At 35.8% G+C, this 24079-nt stretch overlaps 1 protein-coding gene across 3 annotated transcripts in view; it reads right to left on the bottom strand.

Annotated features, from left to right (window-relative positions):
- ZMYM4 (zinc finger, MYM-type 4) overlaps positions 1-24079 on the bottom strand; it is a 144831-nt gene that overhangs the window by 6364 nt on the left and 114388 nt on the right. For all 3 annotated transcript variants that reach the window (XM_008585292.1, XM_008585300.1, XM_008585310.1), the window contains exons 22-28: positions 23899-24078; positions 23402-23496; positions 18129-18300; positions 17857-17952; positions 15399-15550; positions 3020-3131; positions 1051-1299 (exon numbers count right to left, since the gene is read on the bottom strand). In XM_008585292.1, coding sequence (XP_008583514.1) covers positions 1051-1299; positions 3020-3131; positions 15399-15550; positions 17857-17952; positions 18129-18300; positions 23402-23496; positions 23899-24078 — 1056 coding nt within the window. The remainder of the gene's footprint in view (positions 1-1050; positions 1300-3019; positions 3132-15398; positions 15551-17856; positions 17953-18128; positions 18301-23401; positions 23497-23898; position 24079) is intronic.

Genomic DNA, 24079 nt, shown 5'->3' with positions numbered 1-24079 from the left:
GGGAGCGCCGCTGCGCTTCTCAAGCGGCGCACTATCCAGTGCGCCACCGGGCCGGCCCTAGTTTCAGTAATTTTAAATTCTCACATTACCTATTTTGAGTTGATTTTGATATATATGTCGAGAATTAAAGGTCTAATTTCATTCTTCTACATATGGATGTCCAGTTTTCTCAGCACCATTTATTGAAGGGGCCGGCCGCTCACTGGCTGAGTGAGGAGCGGGGGCAACACCGAGGGTTGCGATCCCGTGGCCGGTCCCGGTCCGGTACGGGCGCGACACTGAGGGTTGCAATCCGTTGCCGGTCACGAAAAAAGACAAAAAGACAAAAAAAATAAAATAAAATAAAATAAATAAATAAAATAAAAATAAATAAAAAAAAATTTCACTCTTAGAAGTAATAATTTGATTTTGGGAATTTTAGAACTTATGATTCTGGTCAAAAGTAATACATTTAATTTCTAGTTCTATAATACCAATATTAATTTTTTAAACATTAAAAACAAACTAATTTAATAAGCTATTTTTGGAATGCAAGATCACAAACCTTCCAATAAAACTGTTACTACTGATATTATTCTACTGTATATAAAAGCAGTATGCTGTAGGCAAGCGTTTTAAGTTCCTTCAGAATTTCACAAAGTTAACTAAAAAGAGGTGCTCTGGTCAAAAAAGATTTAGAAATAGATTAAAAGTTAATCAGGTTTCTTTTAACTAGCAAGTGACTCACTTGGTACCTGTAAACCAGTAATTCTCAACCTCGGTCATATATTTAAATTCCTTGAGAAGTTTTAAAATGCAGATTATTTAGGCTGTACCCAATTAAGTCAAAATTTCTAATTTAAATGCCAATAACAGCATATTGAAGCAAGTGATTCCACTCATTTTGGGGCAAGCCATTAAGCTACCTTTGAAAACAGAGAAAAACATTCAAGTGTTAAAATTAAGCTACACTCTTCCATGTCTGGATTTTATAATCACCCCTCTGCAATAACTCTCTACTTTGGTACTAATGAGACTTCAGAGAGAAGTCTCACAAACACCACCACATACCTGGTTCTGACTCCTGCTTCTGTAAAGGTGGGAAGAACCTCAGATAAGTCATCTTGGTACTGTACTTCAGAGTCCTGGTCCGTCTCATCACATGGGCAAAGGAAAGCTTCAAGTGCTCTGTAACATTCTTTAGTTGAAAGTATTTGGTATTGAAGAAAAGAAGGGTGTTTAAGAGGACAATTGGTGAGTAAGCGCCCAGCTGTTTACACTCCCACAAATGCTCTTCTTCAATGCGAGAGAACATGTAACCTACACAGAAGAAGTGGGGAAAAGAAACACTACTGAGCTCTTGCTAAACAAACTAAGTAATCTTTCAAATTTTAGGACAGGAAGATATGAAGGGAAAAGACTGTTCTTCTCTTTCCCCCTCTTCCTTATGCAGAAAAGCAGAATAGGCACTGCAAAGAAAAGGGCAGATGATTCCACTCAAGTAGACACCGTGAGCATTCTCTTGAAATAGTTTTAAACTATAGGTATTTTAGATCAGGGATTGGCAAGCTTTCCTATAAAGGGACAAAGAATAAATGTTTTTGGCTTTGTGGGCCACACAGGCTCTGAACAACTTTGTTGTTGTAGAAAGTAAGGAGCCATAGACAACACATAAAACAAACAGGTGTGGCTATAAACCAGTAAAATTTATTTATAGACAAATGTGAATTTCATAAAATTTTCATGTCACAAAATATTAGTTCTTTAAAAAATTTTTTTTCCAAAAAAAAAAAAGGGGGGGGCCGGCCCGGTGGCGCACTGCTACAGTGCGCCGCTTGAGAGTGCGGTGGCGCTCCCGCCGAGGGTTCGGATCCCACATACAGACCGGTTCCCGCTCACTGGCTGAGCGAGGTGCGGGAGCAACACCGAGGACTGCGATCCCGTTGCCGGTCCCGGTCCGGTACGGGCGCGACACTGAGGGTTGCGATCCGTTGCCGGACACGAAAAAAGACAAAAAGGAAAAAAAAAATTTTTCCCAATCATTAAAAAATATAAAAACCATTTTTTAGCTCACGGACTACAAAAACAGGGAGCAGGCCAGATGTGGCCAACTTCTGTTGTAGATCATTAAGCTTCCTGTTAATTGGGGTTCAATCCTATTTAGTCAAGATCATCGGAAGGCAGATAGCTCCCTCCCTCCCACCCCAGTCCCCCTTATTTTTAATTTATATTAACAGTGATTATTTCCTGATGACTTATCAGCAATTTTTCTTGAAAAGCAGAGGTCCTGCAGAAGAATTAAAGTACATGTACCTTTCTTTAGTTGCACCTTGCCCCTTAAATGTAGACCTTTCTAATGTTGTCTCCTTGATCCTCTTTGTTGCTGCTTCTGCACTCTTTTCTTGGAAGATTATCCACAAACACGATCTTTTGACTTTCAAATCTATGTTCCCAGTCCCCTCTCTGAAAGCTAAATGCATCAAACCACCATATTGTTCAGAATACTACAAAGATGCTCTGCAGCCCAAGAGAAAGGGGCACGTATGATCCTGAGCCTAACATTCAACATCTCCATTCATAGCTGAGGAGCCTGAGACCAGGAGTGAATTATTGACCATATGTCGTAAGGCAAGTCCAAGACAATTCAAGGATGAGGACTTAACTCTCTTAACAACCAATTCAATGTACATATAAACTACTGAAAAAGGCCACTGTTAGCAGGTAGAATATGTAGCAGCTACTGGTACAGTGTGCAGCTTTACCAATACTATGAGATCAAAAAAGGTTTCTAAAAAGGTAAATGTAACCTCAAGTTATTTTTTACTTTCAGCAGTTAGTATCTATATATGCACTGTATGAAGGTTACAGTTTTACTAAAACAATCAACATAAACCAAAGACTTTCTTCATAAAAGTTCAAATATGTTATAAATCAGGACAGAAATACAAAATGAACAATTTATAAAAAGATGATCACAAAACTTAAGCAATTTAAGAAAGCATATCATGAAGATAGTCAAAATAAAAAATAATCATCCTACCATTAGGAAGTATTGTAGGTTCCCATATTTTCAAGAGTTTGGTAAGTTCGATCATAAATCTGGAATAGGGCTCAGTAAAAATGTTATCTATTCTACCATTTTCGAACAGGTACTACAAGAAAAAAAAAAGGGAAATACACATGTTGATACAAAGAAAAAAAGCTTTAACAAAGTGTTAGTGTAAGGAATATAGTTTACCCTTACCTTTTTGCCTTTACAATATTGTGGACCAAGTTAAACCTCTAAGTATTTTAAGGATATGTGTTAAAATACGAAGATTCAAGTTAAAGGTTCCTTTAACATTAAATGACATTATCTTCAGCACTGATCTTGCAAGGTAAAGTTTTTATTTTCTTTTAAAAACATGAATGGTACAGAATAATTATTATAAATAAGAACCCTTTACTCAGTTCATAAAGCTGATATACTAAAAATTGGTTCCAACGCTTATTTCCCAAGTCATTTTTTTTCTGATTCATAATGTATATTGGGAGATGTGCTCTCAGAAGTTTTAACTAGTGTCAGATGACCTGAGGAAACCCAAATTTTAAAACTATTTATTTGGAGTCTTTTAACCACATCTCTCAACTCTACCCGACAACCTACCCCTCCAAATGTTCAAGTCTATTTACAGGACATTAAACTATGTTAATTATAACTATCAACAATTATATCACAGGAGTTAAAAATGTAAGGAGGGCTCTTCTGGGGACAGTGTCTAGAAACACTAAGAATGGTCCAAAGTCTGACGTACCACTGTAGGCTTTCCTATATAATACAGCCTCTAACAAAACTAGGCTGTCCCGAACCCCTGATAATAGAATCATTTACCTTTACACCAAGAAGGTTGGGAAAGCACCAAAATCTGCACATGGCATGTACACAGGCAGAGACTTCAAGGGGTTCATGCTATGAGCCTAAAGTACTTATGAGGTGGTCTAAATAAAAAAATGTCAGCAGGGCCTATGCTGGCTCCATGTGTGCTAAATGTGTCCCTGAAAGGATCAGGCATGCTTTCCTTACTGAGCAGCAGAAAATCGTTGTGTAAGTGTTGAAGGCACAAACAGAGAGTCAGAAAACTAAATAAAAAAATTAGGCTTTTTTTTGGCGACTGGTTGGTACAGTTATCCAAACCCTTGCCTTTGGTATTATAACACTACACTCTAAGCAACTGATCTGACTGGATGGCCTAATGAAACTTTTTGAGCAATAAGAAAATCAAAAGACCCCCCCCCCCCCCACAAAAAAAAAGTAAAAAAAAAAAAAATCAACAGAAATACAGAAATACAATAAGCAATTATAGAACAATACAAGGCAGCATATAGGTACATGCTAAAGATCTTTCGGTGTTTTTAAGATTTGGCATTTTTCATTTATTTATCCACGGCTATCTTGGTTTCCTGCAATTTCTGCCTATGTATAATTTGGAGAAAATTATTCCTGTTTAAATTTATTCTGGCTAATAAAAATTATACACCATGTCAATGTACATTGTTATGAGGCCTCTTCAAAGGTAATTACAATCTTACTGCCAGATTACATTTTGTTGGTAAACAGTATTTTTCTTATTTTACTAAAGTCATATTTCCAACTTAGAAATATTATATCTTCATTATAAAAAATTTTAAAGTACAGAAAAAAATGGAAGAAAGAATATTCAAACCCACCACACAAAGCCAACTAATATTAATATGCAGGGATATTTTAACCTTTTCAAACAATTTTTTATAAATAAAGGGGTGAATTTTGTATGTTTATGCAAATATATAAAACACACGTTTTTCCTTTTTTTTTTTTTTTGTCTTTTTTCGTGACCGGCAACGGATCGCAACCCTCAGTGTTGCGCCCGCACCTCGCTCAGCCAGTGAGCGGCCGGTCTGTATGTGGGATCCGAACCCTCAGCGGGAGCGCCGCCGCGCTCCCAAGTGGCGCACTGTAGCAGTGCACCACTGGGCCAGCCCTAAAACACACGTTTTTAAAAAACTATCTTTTCAATCTCAGATCAAGTATGAGTCAAGAATGCCTATTCTTGCCATTCCTATTCAACCCTATACTAGAAGTCTGAGCCAGAGTAATCAGGCAAGAAAAAGATACATAAAGCATCCAAAAAGGAGAGAAAGAAGCAAAACTATCTCTACTGACAGATGGCAGAATCCTATATATAGTAAATCCTAAAGACTCCACAAAAAAATTAATTATTAGAGCTAATAAGTAAATACAGCAAAGTTGCAGGATACAGGCAACACACAAAAATCAGTTGTATTTCTGTAAACTAGCAACGATCTAAACAGGAAATTGGAGAAACAGTCCCATTTACAATAGCATCAAAAGAATAAAATATTTAACAAGTTTAACCAAAGAGGTACAACATTTACACATTTAAAATTACAATAAAAAACCGTTGAGGGGCCGGCCCGGTGGCGCACTGGATAATGCGCCGCTTGGGAAGCGCGGCGGCGCTCCTGCCCGAGGGTTCGGATCCCACATACAGACCGGTTCCCGCTCACTGGCTGAGCGAGGCGCGGGAGCAACACCAAGGGTTGCGATCCCGTTGCCGGTCCCTGGTCCGGTACGGGGGCAACACTGAGGGTTGCGATCCGTTGCCGGACACGGAAAAAGACAAAAGACAAAAAAAAAAAAAAAAAAACCGATGAACTAAAGAAGACCTAAATAAATGAAAAGACAGACATCCCATACTCATGACTCAAAAGACTTAATATTGTTAAGATAGCAATCTCCTCCAAAGCAATCTACACAATCAATGCAATCCTATCAAAATCCCAATGGCCTTTTTTTGCATATATGGAAAAGCCAATCCTAAAATTCAAAGGACTCTGAATAGCCAAAAAAAACGTGGGGAATCACACTTTCTAATTTCAAAACTTACTACAAAGCTACAGTAATCAAAACAGTGTGTACTGCCATAAGACCAACATATTAGAATTAAAGGTCCACAAAAACCAATACACCTTTGGTCAAATAATTTTCTACAAGAGTATCAAGACCGTTCAGTGTGTAAAGAACAAAATCTTCTACAAATGGTGCTGGGAGAACTGGATATCCACATACAAAAGAATAAAGGTAGACCTTATTTTAAATCAAAATAGATACCTGACCTAAATATAAGGGCTAAAACCATAAAACTCTCAGAAGAAATCTTAGAAGTAAATCTTCATGACCTTGAATTTGGCAATGGATTCCTAGATATGACATCAAAACAAAAAAAAAAAAAAAAAAAAGGAAAGGAAAAAAGAAAAAGCAAATAAACTTCATAAAAATTAAAAATTTTTATGATTCAAAATACACTATGAAGAGAGTGAAAAGAAAACCAGGCACACTGCCAGCACTTCGGGGCCCACCCGGGGACCTGAGGCATAGAGCTTGGGACCAGACACCCCTCCTACAACCAGGCACACCGCTAGTGCCAAGGAGCATGCCAAAAACATCACCTCCATGTGGGTGGCCCACCACAGCCACCACAATAACCACTGCTGCCACAAAAGTGGCTAGAAGCCACAACCACCAAGCAGATGGTCTGCCAGCCCCTGGAGTGCATTGACACAAGGAGAGTCACCAGCAGAGACCAAAGAAAAGAAGAAGACGTCTCTCTCCACAAAGCCCATTCCAGAGTGACAGAAGAAGCTTCTGCTCTATGATAATATTGGAGGACCTGAACAGACCTCTCAGCATTGGACAGATTATCTAGGCAACAAATCAACAGAGTAACCATTACTCTTTCAGAAGGAGAGAAGAAATCTAGGGTTATCAGACGGGGGAGGGAGAGGGGGATAGTGAGAGACTAGACAAGGGGCATAAAAAATAAGTACGATTTGTAACAATATATATGCTAGTAATATTGTGTGATCAACATATATCAATGTTGAACCTCAAAAATATGTATACTCAATTATGATTCAATAAAAAATTTTTTAAAATAGATGTTTTTATATGGATATGGAAAGATGTCAAACATCAGTAACTTTTAAACAGTACGTTAAGATCCCATTCTAATAAAGTGGTTGCATATGTATACATTATGTTTACCTCTGCACAGACAAAACAATATGTAAGGTATAGACCCCATTCTGAATTATAAGTGGTCTTGATGTCTGTGTTCTATTGTTCTATCACGTTTGGAATTGTAAAATAAATGTAGAACCTCTACTCTTAAAAAAAAGAAAAGAGGGCCAGCCCGGTGGCGCACTGCTACAGTGCGCTGCTTGGGAGTGTGGCGGCGCTCCCGCTGAGGGTTCGGATCTCACATACAGACTGGCCGCTCACTGGCTGAGTGAGGTGCGGGCGTAACACTGAGGGTTGCAATCCCGTTGCCGGTCCTGGTCCGGTACTGGTGCGACACTGAGGGTTGTGATCTGTTGCCGGTCACGAAAAAAGACAAAAAGGAAAAAAAAAAAAAAAAAAAAAAAAAGAAAAGAAAAAGAAAACCCAGAGAATGGGAAAAAAACATTTGCTAATTACATGTCTGATGAGTTTAATATACAGAATATACAAAAAATTCCTACAACTCAACAACAAAAAAGACAATCCAGTTAAAAAATGGGCAAAGGACTTAGAGATTTCTCCAAAGACATACCAATGGCCAACAAGTACATGAAACAATGCCCAATGTCATTAGCGATATGTAAATAAGAAACTCAGTGAGATAACACTTCATACCCACAAGGACAGTAATTTTTTAAAAAATGGAAACTAACAAATGCTAGAAAAAATGAAATATTGGAATCTTCATACACTGCTTCTGGGAATGTAAAATGGTGCAGCCACTGTGGAAACCAGTTTGGTGGTTCCTCAACAAGTTAACCACAATTACCATAAGATGCTGCAATTCCACTCCTAGTAATATATGCAAAAGAACTGAAAACAGGTGCTCAAACAAAAACTTGTACATGAATGTTCACAGCAGCACTATTTACAGCCACCAAAAAGTGGAAACGACTCAAATGTTCATCAATGGATGAATGAACAAACAAAATGTAGTATATCCATGTGATAGAATATTATTCAGGTATAAAAAGGAATGAAGTACCAATACATGCTACAACAGGGATAAACTTCAAAAGCATTACGCTAAGAAGCCAGATACAAAAGGCCACATAGTATATAAATCCATTGATATGAAACATCAAGAATAGGCTATCCACAGAGACAGAAAGCAGATCTATAGTTACCAGGGAATGGATGAAGGGAGCAATGAGAAGTGGCTGCTGAATGGGTATGGAGTTTCCAACAGGGGTGATAAAGACGTCATGGAACTAGATCGTGTTGATGATTGTACATCATGAATGTACTTAATCCCACTAAATTGTACACTTGAAAATGATAAATTTTATGTTATGTATATTTTCCTGTAATATAAACAAATAGAAACACTATACATATAGTTCTGCAAGTTACTTTTCAAAATGTATGCCTCTAAGAATTTTCCATGTCAGTACATATAAAAGCATGTTATTTCTTTTTTAATCATTGTATAGTATTCCACTGTATCTACATATATTGAACTGTTACTCTTGATTAACACTTGGGTGGTTTCCAATTTTTTGCTATTAAAAACAGTGTTATAATGGAAATACCAGTATATGTCTGTCTACATACATGTGTGTATTTCTCTGGGGACATGTACTAATCAATGGATTTGCTAGCTTGAAAAATCTATCTGCATTTATAGTTTTAATAGCCACTGTCAACTTGCCCTCTGAAAAGGCCTCCAATGGTGTACCTATATTTTCACTAATACTCGGTATTATCAAACTTCTCAATCTTTCAAATTTTTAACCCATCTAATCTAACAGGTGAAAATTTTCCCTGATTACAGTTGAGCATCTTTTAATACGTGAGAGGCAGTACAACATAGTGATCACTATCACAGACCCTGAAATTGGACTGCCTGGGTTCACATCTTGGCCCTGCCAGTTACTACCTCTGACACTAAAACAAGTTATTTAATCTCTACATGCCTCAGACTCACAGCAAAAAATGGGATAATCATTCCTGTACTTCATAGGGTCGCTTTAACAATTAAATAAGTTAATTTATGTAATGAGCTTACATTAATGCTTGGCATATAAAGTAAATGATCATTAGGGGTTACTGGTACATTTTGTCTATTAGCAATCCTTTGTCTTTCTTCTGTTACTTGCCTGTTTGTATCTTCTCCCACTTTTTCTACTATTATTGTTGTATTGTTTTATTGATTTAGAGATTAATTTATAAGTTAATTCTTGGTTAAGTATGGTAATATGAACTAAGAAAGCACTCTCATTTTGGGTGAAGAGGTAAAAAAAGACACAAAACAGGCTGCTAATGGGAATATTAATTGTCTTAATTTTTATACAGAGCAACTCGGCAATATGTAGCAAAAAACTAAAACAAAAAGTTTCTGTCTTTGCCCCAGAAATTCCACTTTCAAGAATACAGCCTAATGTTCACGGGGAACTTGGTGCTAATCCATTCAGAGACCACCTGCTTCTGGATCAGGGTTTCATTCATAGCAGAGCAGCTCCTTCACTGCAATCTATTGAGAGTCAGTCCTTGACACAGGAGTTTGTAAGAAAAAAAAAAAATGCAAAATTTAAAAAAGTAAACCCAAGAAAAAAAATGAACAAATGAAAAGAGAATATATTCTTAGCTATTCTCAGGAAATAGTGTATAGACACGTGTACAAAAATATTCAACAAAGCATTGTTTATCAAAGAAAAAAATCTTAAGAGGTGATGGATAAAATAAATGACATTATCAGTGTATTATAAATCATGATAGAAAGTTGATTATGATATATCATTAAGTAAAAAGAAAGGTTATAGAAACATAGTAAGAAATGATTTTGTTGCTGCTATTGTTTAAACAGCTTTCCTGCATTGTCCCCTTCCCCACGTAATGTTAACAGTGGTGACCGAGCTACTGATACCACAGTTGAGTTCAGTTTCTTTCTTTACACTTTTCTGTATTTTCAAAATTTCTTACAATTAGCATAATTATTTTTATAATCAGAAAAAATAAAAGGAAACAAGTTTGAAATGTCGACATAAGTAATCTTTAAAAATTCCTTACGGTAAAGGAAAGTTTATTTTTTGTCAAAATTGATAAAAGGTTCATAATATTTACTGCTTATAATCATTCAACAATTATTTGTGAACTTACAACCTCTTTTTAATAGTACTATCATATAAAGTCACTTACTAACATAAACAATAAATGGAATAAATACAGAAAAAAACTTTCAAAGGCTTAAAATTTCCCACAAATTACAGTACATTTATAAAATGTAGCAGAGTATCTGACATGTAAAGTACTCCAACGTTTTTGACTGAAATCATTGCAATGACCATGTATGTTTTGAATATATCCAAGCCATTAGAATATTAATAACCACCAGAAAATACCTTATTTGACATCTGCATTGATAAAAATTTTTTAAAATTTGTAATATATTACAAACTTGAAGAACAGAGGCATGTTCAAAATTCTACCTTAACAAAATGCATGCATAGTACATAGTAGGTATTCAATAAATTTTTGTAGAAAGAAACTATAAAAATCCTCTCATTTCTTAGTTTAAAAAATATCTTTTAGAGCCTAGAAATTGAATAAAAATGTAATGGGAACTTATAAAAAAGAAGCCATTTCAATTCTGTGGGGAAATGAATGCTGCCTGCATAACTGACTATCCATCAGAAATATTTTTCATCAGAAATATCCTTGCATCATGTGCAGAAATGATTTCAGATGTATTAAAGATGCAATCTAAAAAACCAAGTATTTTAGAAATGTATTAGAATTTAAATTTAAGTATTCAAATAGTTACATACTGAGTAATATAGAAAACCCGGGAACTAGGGTATTTCAAAAAGTTCGTGGAAAAGTACAATTCGAAGATAAATACAGTGCTTGCCTTGGGAGCACACATGCTAAAATTGGAACAATACAGAGATTAGTATGGCTCCTGAGCAAGAATGACATGAAAATTCATGAAGTGTTCCATATTTTTTAAGAAAAAGAAAAAGAAAAAAAACCCTCTGGACCAGCATATTAGCCAGCCGCCACCCCCGCCGCCCCCCAAAAAGAGAGAGAATAAAAAAGAGAAAAAGAGAGCAGAACAGTGGTTACCAGAGGTAGAGAAAGGGAGGGTTGGGGGGGTGGGGCAAGGTTGGTAGCCTGGTACAAAACTACAGATAGATAAGAAGAATAAGTTCTGGTGCTGCAGGGTGACAATAGCCTGTGTTGTATATTTCAAGATAGCCAGAGAAGAGGATCTTCAATGTTATAGTCACAAAGAAATGATAAATGTTTAGGTGATAGATATGCTTACTATTCTGACTGGATCGTTATACACTGTAAGGATGCACGTACTGAAACAACAAACTGTACCCCATAAACATATACAATGAAAAAGAAAAAATTTTTAATTAAAAAAAAAAGAGACAAAGAGAATACATATCCTGGGTGGGCCTGAAGAAAAGAAAAGAAAAAAAAAAAGATAATACAAACATTTTAATGAACTCTTTGAAGTGCGCTTATATAGAAGAAAATATACCTATATTGGACTACATAAAAAGGAAAACTTTTAAATAGTAAAATATAACATAAAAACTGAAAGGCCAAAAATAAGACTAGAAAAATTTATTTCACTTATATTAGAGTTAATATCCCCAAGATAAAAGAGATCCTATAGATAGAAAGGAAAAATCCAAATGACTAACAACATAAAAAAGATATTCCACTTCACAAAAATTGGAAAAATGCAATTTTTTTTTTTTTTTTTTTTTGTGGCTGGCTGACATGGGGATCTGAACCCTCGACCTTGGAGTTGTCAGCAGGAGTGAGTTATGAGTAGCTAACCAGACAGCCCCCAAAATGCAAATTGAAGACACAAGATAACTTTTTTTTTAACCTGTAGAACTATAAAAATTTTGAAAAGGAGTGTTAAAGAGGATTTAAGAAATTGGTACTTATACACACACTGCTGGTAACATTGTAAATCATTACAACCATTTTAGAAAGTAATCTGAAAATATCTTAATATTGAAAAAAATACATAAATGCTTTAACCTAGAAATATAAGTACCAGTTCATAATATATGCAAATAAAATATTTATTGAAGCATTGTTATTAAGAGCAAAGATGTGAACAAAAGGGAAGCCCTGTCCACTGTTGGTGGGAATGTGGATTAGTACAGCCATTATGGAAAACTGAATTGAGGTTCCTCAAAAAACTGAATATAGTGCAGAGATGGCTTTCAGAAAGAAAAATAAAATAAATTTTTTTAAATTTAAAAAAATATGGAAATACCATATGATCCAGCAATCCCACTTCTGGGTATTTACCCACAAGATTTGAAATCAGTTTGTCAAAGAGATGTCTGCACTTTCATGTTCACTGCAGCACTATTCACAATAGCCAAGTTATGGAATCAATCTAAGTGTCTACCAACAGACAAACATATAAAGAAAATGTGATATAAATACAGAATAGAATACTACTCAGCCTTAAAAAAAGAAGGGAATTCTGTCATTGAGACAACGTGGATGGAATTGGAGAACATTACACTAAGTGAAATAAGCCAGGCACAGAAAGACAAACACCGCATGTTCTCACTTACTATATGTGGACTCCAAAACAATCAAACTCATAGAAACAGAGTAGAATGGCAGTTACCAGAGGCTGGGGGTTGTCCCAAGAATGGTCAAAGGATACAAAGTCTCAGACAGGAAAAATTAAGTTTTGGGGGGTTTTTTTGTTTTGTTTTTGTTTTTTTGAGATCTATTGCACAGCATGGTGAATATAGTTAATAACAGTGTTTTATAGATTGCAAAACTGCTAAGAGTAAATTTCAAATGTTCTCACCACAAAAAATAAGTATCTGGGCTGGCCGGTTAGCTCACTCAGTTAAATCACGGTGTTATTATACCAAGGTCAAGGGTTCAGATCCCCATACCGGCCAGCTGCCAATAAAAAAGTATTTGAGGTGATGGATACGTTAGTTTGATTTAATTATTCCACATTGTATTTACAAATCACAACATCACTTTGTACCTCATAAATATAATTTATCAATTAACAAATTAAAAAAAGAAATATATAAGGTGTGGGTTCTAAAGTATTTATTACATTGACATATAAATTTGCAACTATATTTTAATTATCAAGAAAATAAATATTTAAGATCTCAGGTGGTTAATCCAAAAGAAAAAAAAAAAAGGAATATGAATATTGGTGTATTCAACCAGAATATATCATTCATAGAAAAGAAAGAGTAAATTAAGTCTGACTAATGAATTAAATCCTGATTTATTTGACATAATTGAATATGCCCTCGTTAGGGGAGAGGGGGACAGTGAGGGAGAGGGAGCAAGGAAAAAAAGAAAAACAGCCTGAATATCTAAAAGAGGAAAGGCTAAATGACTAGTACATTTATACTCTGCAATATTATGCAGAATTATTTTTTTGAAGGAAGGAATTTGATTTATATTGATGTGCAGGGATATCCTCATTGGGAAATGCAAACTGCAAAAAATGTGTATGGTATGGGTCTCCATTTTGCTAAACTAAGCAAAGCCAAAACTATTAACAAACATCCATATACATGTTGATGGAGTTTGGATGTGTTGTCCCCTCCAAAACTCATGTGGAAATTTGATCTCCAATGTGGCAGTGTTGGAAACTCACTGAGTCATGGTGGCAGATCCCTCATAAATGGATTAATGCTCTCCCTGGGGGAGGGGAGATTAATGAGTGAGTTCTTGCTCTATTAGTTCCCACGACACCTCGTTGCTTAAAAAGACCCTGGCACCTCCTCTCTCTCTTGCTTCCTCTCGCCATGTGATCTGCTTGTACCCCCTGGCTGCCTGCCACTTTGCGCCATGAGTAGAAGCAGCCTGAGGCCCATGCCAGATGCAGCTGTCCCAGAATTGTAAGCCAAATAAACCTCTCTTCTTTATAAATTACTCAGTCTCAGGTACTTCTGTTATAGTAACACAAAACAGGCTAAAACACATGTATAAAGATATCAAACAAAAGAAGGCAACAGAAGGACAACCATCTTGCTGCAACACTGGTTACCTCAGGGAGTGGGAATGGAGGGAGAAAATTTTTATCTATATATCTTCACTGTTTTAACAGTTACACTGAGCACATACTACTTTTGTAATTAAATAACAAAGCTTTAAGAACAAATAAATGTCTAAAATAGAGTAACATCTCCCATACAAAATGAAGAAAATTGGGCAGAGTAGAAAAGAAAATCAACAATATCCAGGGTTCTACCATCCAGAGATGATAACCATTATAAACATTTTTGGTATATTTCATTTTATTTATGCATTTATACCACTATGTTAACATATAATGATATACATATAATTTATACTCTTATTTTGTTCATTTAATGCTTCAGTATTAATATTTTTACATGTTACTAGAAGCCACTTTGTGAACAATTTTTATTGGTGACAAATATACAACTTTATGAATGTACTACAACTTACTTAACCATCACACTTTGATGAACACTGAGGCCACATCCAATCTTGTGATGATGTCTGAATTTCAGAGTATTAGCTTTGAATGGACTCGCAAAAACTGAAACATATACCCAAACTGCTTTCTAGAAAGTATACACTAATTACCACCAGCAAAGTAGGAAAACTCTTAACGAGTGTTATTTTTTGAGCTTGCTAAGGTGATAACAATGGAATATCTATTATTTTAATTTGCATTTTAAAAATTTTAATGAAACTACATGATATATACAAGGGTATTTCAAAAAGTCGATGGAAAGATTCATATTATCTTTTAATTTTATTTTTCAACAAACTTTTTGAAGTACCCTCATATATATAACACACAGTCATCTACGTTACTACTTATGGCCTTTTCCCCCTATTTATCTATGAAATGTACCATCTCCGATTTGTGTTATTCTACTAACAGTTTCAATTTAGCTTACAAAAAACTTTATGATCAAGACTTTTTTTTTTTTCCTTTTTGTCTTTTTTTCATGACCGGCAACGGATCACAACCCTCAGTGTCGCGCCCATACCAGACCGGGACCGGCAACGGGATCACAACCCTCGGTGTTGCGCCCGCACCTCGCTCAGCCAGTGAGCAGCCGGTCTGAATGTGGGATCCGAACCCTCGGCAGGAGCGCCGCCACCGCGCTCCCAAGCCGCGCACTGTAGCTGTGCGCCACTGGGCCGGCCCAATGATCAAGACTTTTAACTAGGGTCAGTGCTTCATCAAGAAGACAGTATTGGAACAATAATAAACAATCAATACACATTATAATTTTTCTGCTTAATTCATAAATTCTCTCAGAAATATTAAAAATGCAATCATTTTTATAACAATTATTTAATTTGATACCTGCTGAATTCCAAGGCACAAGTATAAGATACTGTCTGGATCATATTTTTCACCATTTGGTCTCCGCACCTCTTGGATAAACTGGCATAAGCCCAAACTCAACTCAGCAAAAGTGCAAGACAGAATATCTTCCTTCAGCTTGATAGAGCGGACTGTGGAAAGGCAGAAAACTACTGAAACATTAACTTATCACAAACGTAGTGACATTACTTGATTTACTGAATTAACACTGAATATTACTGTGCCCCACTCATTGTGGTACAGACTGACGGATACATGGATTAAAGACAAATCCTGATCTCAAGGCTTTTTTAGTTAGGGAAATAAAGACAATGCAGTGTGTATGGTACAATAAGTGCTATGACACAGGTTTTGTTTATAAAGGGTTCTACAAAAGCAAATGAGGACATCTAATAGGGAAGAGTCAGGTTAGATTCTGGATGATGTGACACTGGTGCTAGAACATTAAAAGGTGAAGAAGTTAAAGATAGGTAAAGAATTGAAATCTGAGGATACAAAAAAATTTCCCAAAGTATATTCCATAAAACACTAGACTCATGTGAGAGCTGGAGAAAATTGAGTTTCTAGCATCTAATAAATTTGGAAAATGCAAGATACTGTGTCTGTCTCTGAAGAATTTACAGTGCCTATTGGTACAGTAAAGGCTCTGAGAGTATCTGCAAAAATAATGCTGTTTAACTTTCTTTAACTTAGATTTATTTGAATATAGAATACTTGAAATAACATATAACATCCTCAGGCCCTTGAAAATGCTGGAATAGAGTATTCCATTTGCTAGGCCACAAAGGTGAAAAGGTTCAGGGGACTTAGATGTACAGGAGAAAAACAAGAAAAGTACGTGGGGGCAAGTAATAATCAGCCTCATATATGAAGATTTTGAAGGCAACAAAGAACCAAATTAATTTTGAGCAGGAGAACTGTCCAATTTGATTTGTAGAAATCCTACTACAATATGTTGATCTACATTATGGGGTTAGAATTAAAACACCCTTTTTAGTCATTGCTCTTCTGTATTTAGACAACATTGCATGTTTCCAAAGATACACTCAGGCTCTCCTAAACTGGTTTTGCATAAGGCAAGTAGTGGCTCATGAGGGCAAAGACCACATTTGACCTTATCACCCAATACCGAGGCACCATGCCCAACACATAATAGATATTCAGTAAATATTTTCTGGTTGAGCGAGTAGCAGAAATCAATAGGCATCCCCTATGGCTATTGCATTTAGGGCTTAGTCATTTAAACAGGTATTGTCCCTCCACTCTTACTATTGTCCTTTCTTTTTTATTTCTTTTTAATTTTTTTTGGCAGCTGGCTGGTATGGGGATTGGAACCAACACTGCATTCTAACCAACTGAGCTAACCGGCCAGCCTGCCCATTCTTTTTTATTTTTATTTTTATTTTTTAAAAGATGACCAGTAAGGGGATCTTAACCCTTGACTTGGTGTTGTCAGCACCACACTCTCCCAAGCAAGCTAACCAGCCATCCCTATATAGTGATCCAAACCCGTGGCCTTGGTGTTATCAGCACCACATTCTCCCAAGTGAGCCACGGGCTGGCGCCCCATCCTTTTTTAAAACAAAGAGTGCTGTGGTTAAAAGTGGGTGGTTGAGGACCTAATACACCTCCATAACAGGAGTATATTTATATAACCTCAGAGCACAGAGATTACACTTGATCTGTAGGAACTCAGTGAATCAGTCACAGACCAGAGCAGCAACTAGCTGCTCCAGTAATGAGTGTTACATGTTCCCAAAATCCAACAAGGTGAAGTGAGGTGAAGCCAAGAGTGCATGTAATCATCCTGGTATAACAGAGAAGGTATAGCTGGAAATCTACTTACAGGGGCAAACTCATCCGTTCCTGCCCCATCTTATTCCATAAAGATTGTACAAGTATCTCATAAAACACAGATAATAAAAAAGCAAAAGATAAATTAAAAACAAAAATTTAGAATAGGATGTCAAAATCAGTGCAAAATGAAAACTAATGTGGGCCTAAAAATTACAGATTGTTGCTTTATTTTGCTTCTGAATATCCTGTGTGAAACCCACAAACATCGTTAATTATACAGATCTCATCTTTAGGAAAAATTCCTACAGAAGAAGCAAGGCTCTTCCATGTATTTTCTAAAAAAACTCCACAGTGGGTTCCATATGGATTACCATACAGACATAGGGCTCAAGAAGACATATTCTGAGCCACTTGCACACTGTTAGAAAATAAAACAAAATTGTTATATTTGCATAATAAACTCACGATCAGAAGACACACCTTATCTTTCTAAAAACCTCTTTAAAACTGAGTATAGGACATTAATTTCTCTTTCTAACCTTAAGACTTCAGTTTTAAATAATTTTAAACATTCAATTTACAAATTTAAATTGACAATATTATAAATAATTAATACCAAATGGAGAGAAACAAGTTTTACCTCTACAGCCTGGTTCTGAGGATTCTTGAGAGAGAGCATGGTCTTGAGCACTTCCTAAGGGGTCAGAACATGGGCTAGACGAGGCATGTTCAACTCCTGGCAAGAAAAAAAAAAACAACGAGAAGTTTAAATAAAAATGGGGGAAAAATTAAGCCAAAACTAAAGTTTTTTTGGGTTTCTAACCTAGGATTTATCCCTTTTGAGTAGATTTATGACTTTAAATCTGTATTTCCTCCTACCGAAATGAAGACAAATCCATTCTGTGTTTTTACCTCCACATTTTAGATCCACCTGCTCTTCCTTGGCATTTTTCCACTGAACCCAGTTCTTCCATGCATTTACCCCATACATGTATTTCAGTGTCATCCCGGACACTGAGCACCCTTGAAAGGCTCCTTGAATAAGACTCCTGGGCTCCACAGCCACTATAGACTTCTTCCGTCCCTGTAAGAATTCCAAAAATTTACAGAATATAAAATTTAGTTTTGGACCTTTAAAAATCAGGGTTCTCAAAGCTGGAAAGGGCATAAATTTATAAAATACAGAATTCAGTTTTATATCCTAAAGATTTAGAGTTCTTAGAACTGGAAAGGGCTTTAGAGATTAATCCAATCCATTTCAGAAAGAAAGAAAAAATTTAAATGTACATTGTAATAATTACTAATATTTGGATACTTACTATGTTCTAGATACTGGACCCATGCACCCAATGAGATATGAATAACTGTTATTACCACTCAAGTCTATCTAATGGAACACATGAATAGGTCATATTGTGGGTTATAAAACAAGCCTCAATAAATTCTCTAACCACAATGCAATTAAACTAGAAACAAATAATGGAGAGGTGTCCAAAAAAATCCTCCAAAATTGCAAATTAAACAGCACACTTATGGGTCAAATGAGAAACCACAAATGCATAGAAAATATTTTGAAATTAAATAAAAACAAAAACAAAACATAACAAAATTTCTGTGACAGAGCTAAAGCAATGCTTAGAGGGATATCTATAGTATTAAAATGCTTCTATGAAAACTGAAAAAAAAGTGTAAAATCCATAATCTAAGCTTCTATCTTAAAAAACTAGAAAAAGAAGACCAAATTAAAACAAACCAGGAATGAGGAAGGAAGTAATAAAAATAAGAGTAAAAATAAATGAAAAAACAAAAAAAGACATTGTGGTTACTAGATGCTGGGAAGGAGAGGAGGAAAGGTTATAGCTGGATAGGAAAAATAAATTCTACTATTGTACAGTAGTACTAGGCATCTATACCAAACAATAATTTATTGTATGTTCTCTAATGGCTGGAAGAGAGGAGCTCAAATGTTATCATCATAATATAAATTTTTGCAACGATGAATTTGCTAAGCACCCTGATTTGATCATTGTACACTGGAACATGTATTCAAATATAACTCTGCACCCCATAAATATGTACAATCAATATGTTTCAATTTAAATATGGTATATCTCTAGCTAAAATAATCAGGGGGGAAAAAGGACAAAAAATACAAATTACCAGTACCCGATCCTGCAGACATTAAGATAAGGGAATACTGTGAATATCATTATGCCAATAAACCTGACAACTTAGATGAAATAAACAGATTTCTTGAAAGACACAAACTAACAAAGCTTACTCTAGAAGAAAAATAACCAGAATAGTCACAGAAATTGAATTTATAGTTTAAAACCTTCCCACAAAAAAAAAAAAAAAAAAACGCCAAACCCTGTTGGCTTCACTGTTCAATTATATCCCAGTTAAAGTATACAAATTTTATTTCAGAACACAGAAGAAAACACTGACTCACTTTATGATGTCACCATTACCCTGGCATCAAAACCAAACAAAGTCATTACAAGAAAACTACAGAATATCCTTCTTGAACAGAGACACTGAAAACTTTTAACAAAATATTAGTGAACTGAATCCAGCAATATATAAAAAGAATACGTCGTAAAAAAGTAGGGTTAATCTCAGGAATGCAAGATTAATCATTTGAAAAATCAATGTATCTCACACCATTTTAACAGACTTAAAAGAGGAAAACCAGATAATCATCTCAAAAGATGCAAGAAATCTGCCTGCTAAAGTTCAATACCTCATCATGACAAAAACTTTCAGCAAATGAGTGGTAGAAAGGAACTTCCTCAACCTGAAAGAAGCTGTCTATGAGAAATCTACAGGTAACCACATAATACTTAATGCTCCAAGACTGTGTACCCTTTTGCCCTGAAATTGGTAAAAAGGCAAAAAGGTCTGCTCTCACTACTCATATTCAACATTGTACTGAAGATCTTAGCTATTTCAATTAAGCAAGAAAAAGGAAGAAAATCCCAAAGATTTTAGTTGAGCAAAGTCACAGGACACAAAGTAAATGTACAAAAATCATATGTATTTCTATATACTAATAAGGAACACTGAAAAATGAAATTTAAAGGGCCGGCCCGTGGCTCACTCAGTAGAGTGCGGTGCTGATAACACCAAGGCCATGGGTTCGGATCCTATATAGGGATGGCCGGTTAGCTCACTGGCTGAGCGTGGTGCGGACAACACCAAGCCAAGGGTTGAGATCCCCTTACCGGTCATCTTTTTTTAAAAAAAAAAAAAAAAAAAAGGAAATTTAAAAATAATCAAAAAATTTAAATACTTACAAAATAAATTTAACAGAATCTAAGGAGCCTTGTAAAGTGAAACATCCAACATTGAGATAAGTTAAAGATTACCTAAATAAAGGGGGATAATACCATGTTCACAGATTAGATGACTCAAAATTGCTAAGATATCAATTTGCTGATCTATGGATTCAGGACAGCCCCAATCAAAATTTCAGCAGACTTTTTTGTAGAAATTGACAAGTTAATTCTAACATTTAAATGGACATGCACATGACAATTTACAAAAAGAAGAACAAAATTAGAGGACTTACATTTCTGACTTCAAGACTCATTGTAAAGTTACAGTAATCAAGACAATTGGTAAAGATATAAAAACAGACATACAAATCAATAGGACACAATGGAGAATTTCAGAAATAGGCCCACACATAAATAGTCAGTTGGCTCTTAACAAAGGTGTCAATATAATTCAATGGAGAAAGGACAGTCTTTTCCAAGAGTGGTGCTGAAACAACTGGATATCCACATGCAAAAAAATGAACCTCGATCCTTGCCTCATCTCATAAAAATTCCCTCAGAGTGGATCACAGATGTAAAACCTAAAACTACAAAAAACTTCTAGAAGAAAACATAAAAGAATATCTTAGGTATCATAAGTTAGGTAAAAATTTTTAGATGGGATATTAAGAAGCTTGATCCATAAAATAATAAAAATTGATAAACTGGACTTCCTCAAAACTTTAACAAAATACTAGAAAACCAAATCCAGTAATATATAAAATCTTCTATTCAACATTAAGAAAATAAAAAAGGAAGTCATAGAATAGAAGGAAAACTCTTATTTGATGAAGCGATAACATCCATAATAAAGAATACTTACAACTCAGGAAGATAACAACAATCCCAATTTAAAAAATTTGTAAATGCACAAAAGATTTGAATAGATGTTTTATCAGAAGATACATGAATGGCAAATATACATATTTGCTCAACATGATTAGTCATTAGGGAAACACAAATCAAAATCACAATGAAATACCTCTACACATTCATTGGAATGGTTAAAATTAAAAATCAACAATACCAAGTGTTAGCAAAGTCACGGAGCAGATGGAACTCTCATATATTGCTGATGGGAATGTAAAATGGTACATCCACCTTGGAAAACAGTCTGGCAGCTTTCTTATAAAGTTAAATATACTTATACCATAAAACCTAGCAATCTCATTCCTAGATATTTTTCCTCAAGAGAAATGAAAACATACATTCACACAAAGACTTATAATGTTCATAACAGTTTTATTCAAAGTAACCAAAACTGGAAACAACCCAAATTTCCATCACCTGTTAAACAGCTGAACAAATTGTGGTTTTTCCATACAATGAAATGCTACTCAGAAATAAAAAAGGATGAACTACTGAGACATGAAACAACATGGATGAATCTCAACAAGCATTATGCTAACTGAAAGAACTTAGACACAGAAGGCTACATATATTATATGATTACATTTATGTGAAATTTTAGAAATGACAAAATGGTACCATTTTGCATCGATCTGCATAGCAGATGGGTAGTTGTCAGCAGCTGGAGATGAGGCTGACTGCAAAAGGTCATACAGGAACTTTTTGGTAAATGGAATTGTTTGAATTTGTGGTGGTAGTTACATACTGTTTGTCAAAGCCCATCAAATCGTACACTTAGAACTCATACATTTTTTTCATATAATTCAATAGAGCTAATTTAAAAAAAAAGGCTATTATTCTTTTAAAATGGGCATGGGAAAGACCTCTCAACATGAAAATAGCCTATATGAACTTCACTATTACACTGTATGATACAGTGAACCTCAGGATTATAAGATGTAAAAAAAAGATAAATTCAGAGACTTTTAAAAAGAGAAAAAGAATATAAAAAAGGATTATAAAAAGCTTTCTAAAGTGAAACAAGGGGCCGGCCCGGTGGCGCACTGGATAAGTGCGCCGCTTGGGAAGCGCGGCTGCGCTCCCGCCCGAGGGTTCGGATCCCACATACAGACCGGCCGCTCACTGGCTGAGCGAGGCGCGGGAGCGACACCGAGGGTTGCAGTCCCGTTGCCGGTCCCCGGTCCGGTGTGGGGGCAACACTGAGGGTTGCGACTCGGGCCTGCCCGGTGGCACACTGGATAAGTGCGCCGCTTGGGAAGCGCGGCTGCGCTCCCGCCCGAGGGTTCGGATCCCACATACAGACCGGCCGCTCACTGGCTGAGCGAGGCGCGGGAGCGACACCGAGGGTTGCAGTCCCGTTGCCGGTCCCCGGTCCGGTGTGGGGGCAACACTGAGGGTTGCGATCCGTTGCCGGACATGGAAAAAGACAAAAGACAAAAAAAAAAAGTGAAACAAAACAAAACCCTCAATTATAGAAATAATAGAAAAAGTCTCTGCTGAAAGAAATGCAAAATAAAAGACATGGTTCTTGACTTCAAGAAACAAAAACAAAAGCCCCAAAAAATGAGGTTGCCTTGAACTTATTAAGACAAGTGAACAGATATGATGTTGATAGGTGGGAGGGGGGACGGGGAGGGGAAATCGGTAAAGGGATATGAAAATCAACTACATTGTATATTGATAAAATTACATTAAATTAAATTTTTAAAAAGAAAAAAAAATGAGGTTGCCTTGAACTTGTTAAGACAAGTGAACAGATATGATGTTGATAGGTGGGAGGGGGGACAGGGAGGGGAAATCGGTAAAGGGATATGAAAATCAACTACATTGTATATTGATAAAATTACATTAAATTAAATTTTTAAAAAGAAAAATAAATGAGGTTGCCAAGTAACATATGGAACTACCTGACTCTGGCTATTAGAGTTTTGTAAACGGTAGGAACTAATAACACTGAAAGAATGAAATAAACTCAAGAAAAATGAAGCTGCTGCTTACTCTTCGTCTGGGCTGGGGGAAGCCATCTCTGTGTCGTCGTCTTGGTCGGGAACGTGCCTGGATTCCCTGTCCTTTATTAAGTGGGTCAAAGGATTCTATAATAATCAGCAGAAGGCACAATGTGAGGTAAATAATTAACAGAAAAAGACTTAGGGGAAAGAAATATCAGATAATCATCACTATATTCATTATTTTGCATGTGACAAAAATTTCACTTACATACTTAAGAAAAACAAAGGATACAGGTTAAATGAAAACATTAATAACGATCAAGAAAACCTCTTATATGGTTACTGTGGGAAAGGTAAAAAAAATTTTTTTTAAACCAAATTAATCACTGTAAGAACAACAAAAACCAAATTAACATCAACAGGCAGGGACTATTTGTGCCCTAGATTATTATCTCTACACATTATAATGCTTAATAGTGGCAATTTGGAGTTGTACCAATCTTGTAAAATAAAGGACTTTTGGTAGACAGATTACAGTGCACAAACCTGATGGAAAATCTGCTTCCAGATCCTGTTCGGTTTCTCCTTTTGAGAACTGCTTTAATTCTGAATCAGCTTCTTGCACAGCATTTGACTTTAAGGCATAATGATTCAGCTCTTCCTCCCAGCTATGTGGAGTAGATACTGCCTCTGATTCAAGATCACCACTATATGTACTTCCTTGGTC

This window comes from Galeopterus variegatus, unplaced genomic scaffold, assembly GCF_000696425.1.
Source record: "Galeopterus variegatus unplaced genomic scaffold, G_variegatus-3.0.2 Scaffold106, whole genome shotgun sequence".
Classification (NCBI taxonomy): domain Eukaryota; kingdom Metazoa; phylum Chordata; class Mammalia; order Dermoptera; family Cynocephalidae; genus Galeopterus; species Galeopterus variegatus.
This window is presented reverse-complemented; position numbering and strand designations above follow the sequence as displayed.